The sequence below is a fragment of the Ciconia boyciana genome, chromosome 9 (genome assembly GCF_034638445.1).
Source record: "Ciconia boyciana chromosome 9, ASM3463844v1, whole genome shotgun sequence".
In the NCBI taxonomy this organism is placed as follows: domain Eukaryota; kingdom Metazoa; phylum Chordata; class Aves; order Ciconiiformes; family Ciconiidae; genus Ciconia; species Ciconia boyciana.
In genome coordinates, this window is record NC_132942.1 from 10,742,730 (window position 1) to 10,753,544 (window position 10,815).

Genomic DNA, 10,815 nt, shown 5'->3' on the forward strand with positions numbered 1-10,815 from the left:
GATGCCTCCCTCCCGCCTTGCGTGCGGCAGCTGGTGGCAGTGGGGCTGCCCCGGGTGCGAGGGTGGTGGTGGCCGGGGCGTTGAGGAGCACATGGTGATGGGCAGGTTTCTCCACTGGCCTCTCTCAATGGTGACCGGTGATGGGGCCCAGGCTGGGCCCCCAAGCACTGCTCGTCTGGGCTGTGCTAGCGAGCAGGAGGGGAGAGGTTCATGTCCTCAGGCTGTAGCAGAGCTGATAATAACACTAATTATTCCAAGCCCTCATTGCCCGTGCAATTGGTACTGACTGGTCTGCGGTGCCCTTCAGCATCCACTGGAGATCAGGCATCGCATCTTCTGGTTACAAACCTGCAGCAATAACAAGGATGAGGATGCTTTGCCCTGCCATACCTCAGAGGTGATCTCCTGTGTCACTCTGCCATGAGGGATGAGCTCATGCTGCCAGCTTTCTTTTAGAGCTGCTTTCCTTTTAAAGGTGGTGCTTACTTATTTTGAGCTTCAAATGCAATGGCTTTGTTTCCATGCATTTGTGCACTTAACTCTTAGATTGCTGCTTTTGGTTTCCTCCCAGCTGGCATTTTGCAGCACTGTTCCCACCACCAGCAAGAGTCATCGGCCATGGGGTGCTGCTGGAGCAGCACGAGTGTCCAGAGGGGACCTGGTGTCCCCAGCAGAGCTGATGGCAGCCCAGGCAGTGGAACTGGCGCTCTGCTTTTTAGCTCTGCGGAGGTGATGTGGCTGGAGAGGGAGAGGGCTCCAAACCCAAGCCTATCAGGAGAGTAATTCAAAATAATCTTGAGAAATTGAAGAAACAGCCTGGAAATGCAAGATGCAATTCCAGGCGGACAAGCACAGGTGCTGAACTTGGGCAGGAGTAATCAGTGCTTCGAGGGGAGCCGCTTTCCCGGCAGTACTGGGGTCACAGCAGCTCGCAAGAGGGGCAGCAATAGGGGTCACATTGTGGTGGATAAAACGCTTTGTACGAACTCGGAATGGAAAGGGCTGCTGCGGAGAGATGGAGCGACCTGCTCGACCCCTCTGCTGCGGGCAAGATGATATGCTGGATGGCAATGCAGCAGGAGATGCTCAGTGGGGGAGCTCTCCCCGGAGCACCCCAGCACCCCAATAGTGCCTGGGATGAAGGGGGGTCCAGGCGCTCCCAGACCCCATCCAGCCCTCAGGATCTGATGTTTTGGACATCAGCCTGAAACTCCCTTTGATGGCTTGGATGTTGCCCCGATGCCAGCACAGGCTGGATGTGCCGGTGCCTCCTTGCCCAAGCAGGGGGTCCCCATGTGCCCCCAGTCCGGCTGGTCCCCGGCCCCTCCTGCCCTGCGAGCATCCCAGAGCCGTGCACTCACGCCCAGGAGGAGGGACGGTGCCTGGTCCCCTGGTCAGCCCCAGTGGTGCGAGGCAAGGGTGAGGGCAGGGCCAGGCAAGGGTGAGGGCAGGGTGCACGACCCAGGGCACCGCAGGGCCCTGGGGTGCTGCCCATGGGGCTGGTGCCCCTCGGGGAGAGCTTCTCTCCCTGACCGAGCTGGCCTGGCCGAGTGTCCATCAGGTACCCTCATCTCCCTGGGTATTTTTAGAAGCAAAACGCTGTTTAATTGTGAAAAGGCGCAAGGCGGCCGCAGGAGGGGAAGCCAGGCGGCAGCGATAGGGCAGCTCCTTCCGCAGACAGTGCCAGCGCGGCTCCAACCGCAGGGGCCAGCTGCCTCCGGGAGCTCAACGCCGGGCCCCCGTCCTGGCACGATCCCCGCTGGAAGCCTCTGCTGGTTCCAAAGCTCATGCCACGAGCCTCCATGCACAGGCCCAGTGGGTGCAGGGGATGGCCCAGGGGTCCTCACCCGCTGCGTGTACCCCTGTCCCTTTCAGCCCCCCAGACCTTGCAGCCAAGCTGCACCCACCCTGGCAGGGGCTGGCGGGGGCTGACGGGGGCCAGCGTTCCTCGAGCTTCAGCTCCCAGGCGCCGGCGGCTGTTTTTAGCCAAGTGAAAGTCCAATGTTTTGAGATTTTCTATTTTGAGCAGCAAAGCTGGAGAAGTGGAGCGGCCCCTGACCCCCGGGTGTCTGCGCGGAGTGGGGCAGGGAGCTGGGCAGGGCGGGTGCGGGGTGGCTGTAGCCCCCAGGGGGATGTGGTTGCCCCCAGGTCTTCACCCCGTAGTTGCCCCTGTGGCCCCTTGCACCTCGGGCTATGCCGGAGCCTGTTCCCACACGGTCCCATCTCCCACACTCTCCCAAGGGAAGATGGCCTTTCCGGCACTGGGATGTCATTCCTCCTTTCCCTCCTGCAGCAAGATCCCAGTGAAGGCCCCGAGCAGGATATGGGGTGTCCCACACCAGCCCCGCGCCCCTCATACCCCACCGTGGGGTACGTGTGTGCCTGCACAGAGCCCCCATGGCGCAGCACAGCTACGTGCTGATGGGCAGCTGGCAGGGACAGCCCCAGCAGAGAGGCACAGGGCTCGGACGGGGCTGCTGCGGTGGCACGGTGACGCTGCCACATGGGGGCTTTCATCCCCCCCACAGCAGCCGTGGGGTCTGTCCCCTGGGGAAAAGGATGCTGGGGGCCAAGGGCGTCCAGAGGCGCTGGGGTTGGCCTGGCAGCAGGGCAGGCTGGCGCTCATCGGAGCTGCCACGGCGAGTTGTCACCACCAGTGGGTCACCCACGCTGCAAGGGGGGGTGGGTGGGGTGACCCGGGTGACAGCAATGGGTGCCGACGAGAGGCAGATGGCAGCCTCAGTCGCAGGCTTTGGTCTTGTTTTATTCAACCCCACGTTTCCAAAGGTACCTCGAGACGCACACCGGCATGGCAGTCCAGGGTCCGCGGTGGGGCTGGACGCTGCCAGCGGCAAGCGGGGCTGGGGGCCATGTCCCCCGTGTCCTGGTGGGGCCCTAGGTGCAGTGCCGGCGGGGGACGGCGAGGAGCCGGCGGAAGGCAGCACGGAAGTCCCGGTTGAAGAGGGTGTAGATGAGGGGGTTGAGGCTGCTGTTGCAGTAGCCGATCCAGAAGAAGAAGCTGAAGAGGGGCTTGGAGACGCGGCAGCCCTCCCCGCAGACAGCGCCCAGGCTGTAGGTGAAGAAGAAGGGGAACCAGCACAGCACGAAGGCCCCCATCACCACGGCCAGCACGACAGTGAAGCGCCGCTCCCGCGCCCGCACCAGCCGCTGCCGGCACAGCAACACGCTCTGGTGCTGGCTCCGTCGCCGCCAGCCCAGCATCCCAACCCCCGGCCCCTTCTTGCTGGCACCGGTGGGGCGCGGGGCGCAGGCGGCGAGGAGGGACGCCGTCCGCCGGGTGGTCAGGTGGTAGATGCGGCAGTAGACGGCAACCATGACGAGGCAGGGGGCGAAGAAGGAGGCGGCGCAGGAGGCCAGCACGTACCAGGTCTCCTGGCTCAGCTGGCATTCCCGGCCCCCTGGCCGGGCCCATAGGAGCGGTGGCAGTGCCACCAGGGCCGCTGCCGCCCAGACCGCCCCGATCATCCCCTTCACCCGCCTGGGGCTGCGGCGCAGGTTCAGCCGGGCCGCCCGAGTGATGGCCCAGTAGCGGTCGAGGCTGATGGCGCAGAGGTGCCCGATGGAAGCGGTGCAGAGCAGCACGTCCAGCGCCAGGTACAGGCTGCACCACAGGCCGCCGAAATACCAGTAGCCCATCACCTCGTTGGCCAACGAGAAGGGGAGGACGAGGACGGCCACCAGGATGTCCGCCGAGGCCAGGGACACCAGGAAGAGGTTCTGCGGGGCCTGCAGGGCCCGGCTGGTGGAGATGGCCGCCACCACCAGCGCGTTGCCCACCAGTGTGGCCAGCAGGACGGCCAGGGCGGCCAGCAGGATGAGTCCCGTGGCCGCGGGCGAGTGCGGGGCGCTGCCGGTGCCGCTGCCGTTACCGGAGGCGTTGGGGAGGGCGCCCGCTGGCTCCATGCTGGCCCGGCCCCTCAGGCGGACGAAGCCCCATGGGGCTGCCCCCGCTGCGCACGCCCCGCTCACCGGCCCCGCCGCATCTCGTGGCGCAGCCCCCGCATCGCCGAGTCCCTGTGGGGGCGTCCCGGCCGACACCGCTCCCGTACTGACCCGGTCTGGCAGCGAGGCGGAGGTCGTCCCGGCCCGGTGGCCGCCCGGCCAGGCACGCGGGGCAGCGGCAGTGCCGGGAGCCCCGGGGCGGCTCCCACAGCAGCCCCGCTGGCTCCGCTGGTCCCGGGCCGGGAGGAGGGCGGGCGGGAAGGAGGGAGGGAGGGAGGGACGGGCTGATATCGCTGGCAGGAGCCCAAGCATCTGTGGGCAGTGGGAGAAGCGGTTATTGCCAACACTTAAAGGGCTCCTGCCAGGGTCACCATGGCAGGTGGGCTCCTGCCGTGGGCACCGGGGTACCCGGTGGGCCAGGGGCACTGCCTGGCCATGCCGAGTCGACATCGCGCTGAGCCCCGGCCCAGCAGCACCACAGCACCTCGCCGGCTGCCCTGCGCTGTGCCCGGTTCACCGATGCACTGCGCCCGGTTCACCGATGCACTGCTGTGACACCGAGGGGTGCAGCACGGTCTCTGCCGACTCAGCCCTCTGGAAATGTGGCGGGTGGAGTAAGGTGCTGCCCGCAGCACGTCGGTGCAGGCTGGCTGCAAACCGCAGGCGCAGCGTTCAGCTGCAGCACCGTCAGCACATGCCCCCACGGCCCCGGCAACGCATTTAGGGCATCCCCGGTGCCGGGCACCCGTACGGGGCCAGGCTGTGCAGCGACGGTGTATGGGCGTGGGGGCGGATGGTGGGTGTCTGGCACCCACGGCTCTGGCTGCGGCTCTGGCAGTGTTTGCAGAGACAGAAGCTGAAGGGACAGACACCTGGGGCACAGGCGCTTGGCATTTATTAGATACCAGCTGAGCAGGGATGGCAGAAACCGGGCAGCCACAGGAGCAGCGGCCTGGGCGTCTGGTGCTGGCTAGAGCCGGGTGGCACCATGCGGGAGCGGGCAAGGGGAGCCCACCCGGACGGCGGGGCCGGGCACCTCCTCGGGGTAGGAGAGCGCAGGGTTGTCCAGCCCCAGCCTGGCCTTGTCGCGGGCAGGGCCCTCGCGCTCCTCCCAGCCCTCGGGGCTGCGGCAGCGGTCGGTGCAGCAGAGGGTGGCCCGGGTGATGAGCCGGTCGAGGGGCTGCAGCGAGTGCATCCAGGCGGGGAGGAAGTCCCAGGTCTGCAGCCATTTGGGCAGGCGGCCAGGGCTGCGAGCCTGCAGCGCGTTCACCAGCCCCACGAAGAAGAGGAGGCCGAGGAAGGGTGTGCCCACCCCCACCAGCGCCTGCCAGCCCGCCATGGAGATGCCGAAGATGAGGGACGGCAGCAGAAGGAAGCAGACGATGAGGTACAGCACGGCGAACCAGCGGTACTTGGCCGTGCGCTCGCCCAGCGCCTTGGCCATGCGGATGGGCAGGCGGGTGAAGGGCAGCGGGTACCACAGCAGGATGCCGGAGATGTTGAAGAAGAAGTGGCAGAGGGCGATCTGCAGGGATGGCATCCCCATTAGGCCAGGCACTCAGGCTTCCCCTAGCCCCTGTCTTGTCCAATGCCAGCCCGGCCATGGCCCCAGGCTGCCCGTACCTGGAAGGAGCTGGCCAGCTTGTCCCCTGGGCTGGCCAGGGCGGCCAGGATGGCAGTGGTGGTGGTGCCGATGTTGGAGCCCAGGGTCAGCGGATAGGCGCGCTCTATGCTGATCACCCCCAGGCCTGCGGAAGAGGCACCCCATCCCGTCCCATCGCTCCTCACCAGTGCCGTTCCCACGCTCTCCCAGGGAGGCACGGCTCCTCCCGCCCCTCCAAGCGCCCTAGCACCCATGGGCCATCGTCGGGGGGACCAGCATGTGCCAGGGGACCAGGCTTGGCCAGGACTCACCGATCAGGGGTGTGATGGCCGAGGTGAAGACAGAGCTGCTCTGCACCACGAAGGTCATCCCAGCGCCCACCACCATGGCGAAGTACCCAGTGAGCCAGCTGAGTGGGTGCGGGAGGTCTGCCATGGCATGGCCATGAGCACGGGCATGGACACAAGCATGGACACATCAGCTAGGAGCAGCCCAGAGATCCTACATGGTGCTGGGGAGGGGGCTGTGGGGCCAGGTTCTGGGTGTGGGGTCAGGCTGTGGGTATGGGGCCAGGCTGGTGGCCGGGATGGCTGGGGAAGGAGGATGTGGACACCAGGAGGCCATGACAGCCATAAGCAGAGTGGGGATCAGGGACAGGCAGGGGACATGGGGGTCCAGGCAGGGATGGGGGTTAGGGGCAGGCAGGGATGGGTCTGAGGATGGCAGGTGGGGATGGGGATGGGTGGCCATGGGGTAGGCAGGGTCCCATCCCGCTCACCCCACGGCAGTCCCCGTCCCACTCACCAGTGTTGATGACCTTCTGGATGGCTTTGGCTACCTGCCCCTTGAGCAGGGAGTTGAGGAGTTTGACCAGGAGGATGAGGCAGGTGCAGAGCACGACAAGGGACCCAGCCAGCAGCACCAGCCCCACGGCCAGGTCGGGCAGCGGTGTGTCGGTGAAGAGGTGCTCACCTGCCCCACAGCATGGCTGGGCGAGGGGCTGGGGCTGGCCCGCCCCGCTCACAAACCTGCCCCTCCCAGACAGCCCCACACCTGGACCCCAGCCCCAACATCTCTCAGCCCTGCCCCACATCATGACTCCAGCCCCATGCCCAGCACCCCTCCATCCCACATAAAGCCCCCCAGCCCCACCTCCACCTCGCCAGCCCCATGTCCCGTGACCCCAGCCCTGCCCAAGCCCCCCTCACCCACTCACACTTCTGCCTGGTGACATTGTGGAGGCTCTCAATGGCTTTAGTGCTGCAGTGGCCGGGGGCTGTGCAGTTCGAGGGGGACCCAAGCCCCATGACGGCTGTCTGCAGGGAGAGGGTGGGCTGCAGCCAGCTCCACAGTGTCCTTGTCCAGTCCCTGCCCACCACCCACCCTCCATGGGATCGTTTGGTGGCCCCAGCAGGGCCACGGGCCCTTCACCTGTGGGGATGCGGGGCCACACCAGACACGGATGAGGCTCCGGTTGCGCAGGCTCTCATCCCCCGTTGCGATGCCCGTGATCACTGACTTGTCCAGCTGCAACAACACACAGTTGGAGAGGGCTGTTGGGGGCTAACAGCATCCCTGGCTTGGGGACATCTTTGCTGGGATGGGGACGCCACTGCCAGCCTGGGGACACTTGGATACGGCCACCATCAAAGGGACACCACTGCTGGGGACATCACCACCAGCACAGGGACAGCAGTGCTGAGGGACCACCATCAGCCTGGGGACACCACTGCCAGCCTAGAGACACTTGGGCATGACCACCATCAAAGGGACACCAGTGCTGGGGACATCACCACCAGCATGGGGTACACCAATACTGGGGGACCATCACTAGCCTGGGGACACCACGGCTGAGGAGACCTGGATGATGAGCTTGGTGAAGGGCTCCGTGATGATCTTCAGCAGGTCAGGGGCATCCTTCCCACTGCGGATGTTGAAGGTGGCCACGACCAGGCGGGTGACGTGGTGCAGGTACCCGCTCACCACTTCCAGTGGCAGCAGGACCAGCACCGACAGCCAGTTGAAGCAGTCGTGCACCGTGGCGCCGGCAAAGGCCCTGCGTGGAGAAGCCCATTGGCATGGGGTGGCCCCCAGGGAGCAGCCTCCAGACCCCTCAGTCCCCTCTGCCCCAACCAGCTCTCACCGTTTGAACTCACTGCGGTCACCAGCCTGCATGAGGGCCACGATGGTGTTGGTGACAGAGGTGCCAATGTTGGAGCCCATGATGATGGGGATGGCAGAGCGCACCTCCAGCACTGGGGACAGAGAGACCTGCTAGCCCTGCATGGCCCAGCTCGGGGTGACCCTGTCCAGCCACGCAATCCCCCAGCTTCAGGTCCTAGGGAGCCCCACGGGCACACTCACGCCCCGAGGAGACCATGCTGACGATGATGGAGGTGGAGGTGGAGGAGCTCTGCACCAGCACGGTCACTAGGATGCCCACCACCAGCCCAGCCACCGGGTTGGAGAGGATGGCATTATCCTTGAAGATGTCCCCAGCCACCTTGCCTGCGAGAGAGTGTGAGCGGCAGGGTGCTGGCATGGTGGGTGCCACCAGCTGCCCAGGTGCCCCCACTACCCTACCTCCGGCCAGCTGGAAGGCAGAGCTGAGCACGTCCAGGGAGCACACGAAGAGGTACAGGAACCCAAACATCAGGGGCACCTTGAGAAGGGAGACACAGATGGACTGGACCTTGGCCCAGCACCCCAGCTCTGCGCAAGACAAGAGAGAGTGTTAAACTCCGGCCGTGGCACGGCCCTGGCTCCCAGGCTCCCGCAGACCCACGCCATCCTCCTGTGCCCCTGGTGGGATGGGGCTTGTGTCCCCAGCCGTGCCGCCACTCCCCGGGTCCCCGCCACATCCTCCCACCCTGGAACGCCTTGTGCCGACCGCCCCTATCACCCCTCGGCTCTGCCCGTGGCACGCTGGGGAGCTGAGGGTCTCCCCTGCCAGCAGGCAGCCCACCATGCTGGGGGTCCGGCTGGGGTGCCAGCATGAGGACTGGCACGGCAGGGCAGTGGGGAAGAATTGCTGCCAGTCCCAGGGGCAAAGCTTGGGCTCTCCTGGCACCCCATGGCCCCCCCCGGGTGCCTCCGGCAGGTCTCCAGGGTGCTCCCCAACCTGGGTGCATCGTGCCTTGGGGTGCACCATGCCTTGGGGGGTCTCACCTGGCTTCTGCAGCTCGTCCAAGCCCAGCCGGGGCCCCTGCCAGGGCAGCGCCTCCAGCTCATACCGCTCCCTGCCCTCGCCCAGGCGCCCGGGGGAGCCAGGGCAGGGGAAGCCATGGTCAGGGCAAGTCACTGCACCGACGGCAAAGGGGCAGGCATGGGCACCTGGCAGCCGGTGCAGAGCTGGGGAGAGGGGGCACCTGCGTTACAGCCCCATCCTCGCGGGGACCACCCTGCAGAGGAGAGCTGGGCACTGCCCGGGGCCAGGGTCTGGCCAGAAGCAGAGCTGAGCCCAGCGAGGAAGAGGAGGAGGAGGAGGAGGACTGAGGGCACCTACCTTGGGGGCTCGGGCAGTAGGCAAACTGGGGCCCATGCACCACCCTTCCTCCCCGCATCGGGCAGTGGGGCAGGGCCGGGCTCTCCCTCCGGTAGGGCAGCATCGCTCCTGCTGAGGCTGAGCAGAGGCGGCCGCACGTCACCAAGGCAGAGCCACGGCTGTGCCATGCCCACTGCCACGGGCCTCAGAATCCCCGTGGTGCTGGCACCACCAAGGAGGACCATCCCATCACCCAATGGTCCCCTGGGCCACCAGCTGCTGCCGTGCCACTCCAGCGAGCTCCCTCAAGGGCAGGCAGCCCGGGTGGAGGGGACACGGGGAGGGGACCCCTCCTGCTCAGGGCCCTGCTCACCTGGGGCTGGCTGGGCACTCAGGGCAGCGCCATGTCCACATGCCCCATCCACGCGTCCCTCCAGCGAAGTGGCCCGCGGGGCACCGTGGCCCTTTATATGCACGACAAGAGCAAAGTCTAAGGAGCCCCGCGTTGCCCCTCGCCTCCGCTTGCTGCTCACCTCCTCCCCAGAAATTCCTGCAGTTAATGGGTAACCCCGCGGCATCCCGCGTCAGCCGCGGCCCTGGGGCGGGATGGGGCACGCGCCCCCAGGGTACTGTGCCGCCGGCACACCCCGCCTCGCCTGCCCGAGGCTTGGCATCGCCCCTGGTGAGCAGCAGCCGGTGTGATGAAGAGCGAAGCTGCGGTGGTGCTGGAGCACAGCGCCCAAGGGGCGATGCTGGAGCAGCTCAGCTCCCCATCAGTTGGTGCTGGGTGCTTCATTCCCTGCACGAAAGGAAGAGGAAGGGGAGAAGGGCTCGGTGCTGGCGCTGCTGGGGTGTCCCAAACCGGAGGTGAGGCCACGCACACAGCCACCATCCTTGGAGCCATCTAAGCGTCAGCCTGAGGGACCTGGCTCTGCCCAGGGCACGCGTCGTCCTCGCCGCCGGGGCGTTGGCGGTGGGTTACATCAGCATTGGTGCGGTCGCTGTGTCCTATCGCTGGTGGTGATGGTGGCACGTGGCCTGGCTCAGCCCGTGCCAGCGGCTCAGTGCAGAGCAGCCAGCAGCACTGTGAGGGCTGCGTGGGGCAGAGCCGGCATCTTCCCAGCATGCGCGATGCCAGGGCAGGCAGGAGTGGAGCGACACCAGCATTGCCGTCACCACCTCCTTGATACCATTTATCATTACCCGCTGTTTACGCACCTCTGGCCAAGTTTCCATCCACCCACGAGGTGCCTGGCCAGCTTGCGTCCATGTCTGTCCAGGGGAGAGCCAGGGGCAAAGGCCCCTACAGCCCTGGTGCCTGTGGGGAGTGGGGCACGGAGAGGCCACGCAGCTGTCACGTCCCCGTTCCTCAGAGACCAGGCACTCCTGGGTTCCACCACCACGGACAAGCCAGCCACGATTGTATGGGGGAGCAAGTGGAGACCCCCTTAGGTACCCCAGTGTGCTCGGGGACAGCCTGGGGACGTGCCAGCCTGAGGACCTCCCTGCCAGTGCTGGAGCATCACGGAGCCTCTGCCAAGTCACAAACGGATGGAGCTGAATGCTCAGGAGGTGCCATGGCAGGGGACATGTCCTGCCTCTGCAGGCACCTGGGGAGCCTTCTGACCCTTCTGTCTGCAGACAGTGGCACCCACAGAGCCCCGTGCCAGGCTGCAGCAGGCAGAAGGCTGGTGTCTGCGCTTGCCCTGTGCCCGGGGGCTCTTGGCCAGCTGCCCCCACAATCATTAACCCAGTGAGGCCCTGG

The 10,815-nt window shown here is 66.2% G+C and overlaps 2 protein-coding genes across 2 annotated transcripts; both read right to left on the bottom strand.

Annotated features, from left to right (window-relative positions):
- Positions 1-1,977: 1,977 nt before the first annotated feature.
- LOC140656558 (alpha-2Db adrenergic receptor-like) lies at positions 1,978-4,206 on the bottom strand. Its single transcript, XM_072872450.1, has one exon. It carries the CDS (start codon positions 3,922-3,924, stop codon positions 2,896-2,898), a length of 1,029 nt encoding a protein of 342 aa, XP_072728551.1. The 5' UTR covers positions 3,925-4,206; the 3' UTR covers positions 1,978-2,895.
- A 684-nt stretch (positions 4,207-4,890) lies between these two features.
- On the bottom strand, positions 4,891-9,185 carry SLC34A1 (solute carrier family 34 member 1). The gene is made up of 12 exons (XM_072872562.1): positions 9,072-9,185; positions 8,735-8,917; positions 8,150-8,278; positions 7,931-8,074; positions 7,710-7,821; positions 7,427-7,622; positions 6,998-7,093; positions 6,783-6,882; positions 6,371-6,538; positions 5,878-5,994; positions 5,587-5,711; positions 4,891-5,488 (listed from the first exon to the last, which is right to left on the bottom strand). Exons 1-12 carry the CDS (start codon positions 9,172-9,174, stop codon positions 4,934-4,936), a joined length of 2,028 nt encoding a protein of 675 aa, XP_072728663.1. The 5' UTR covers positions 9,175-9,185; the 3' UTR covers positions 4,891-4,933.
- Between the last annotated feature and the right edge of the window lie 1,630 nt (positions 9,186-10,815).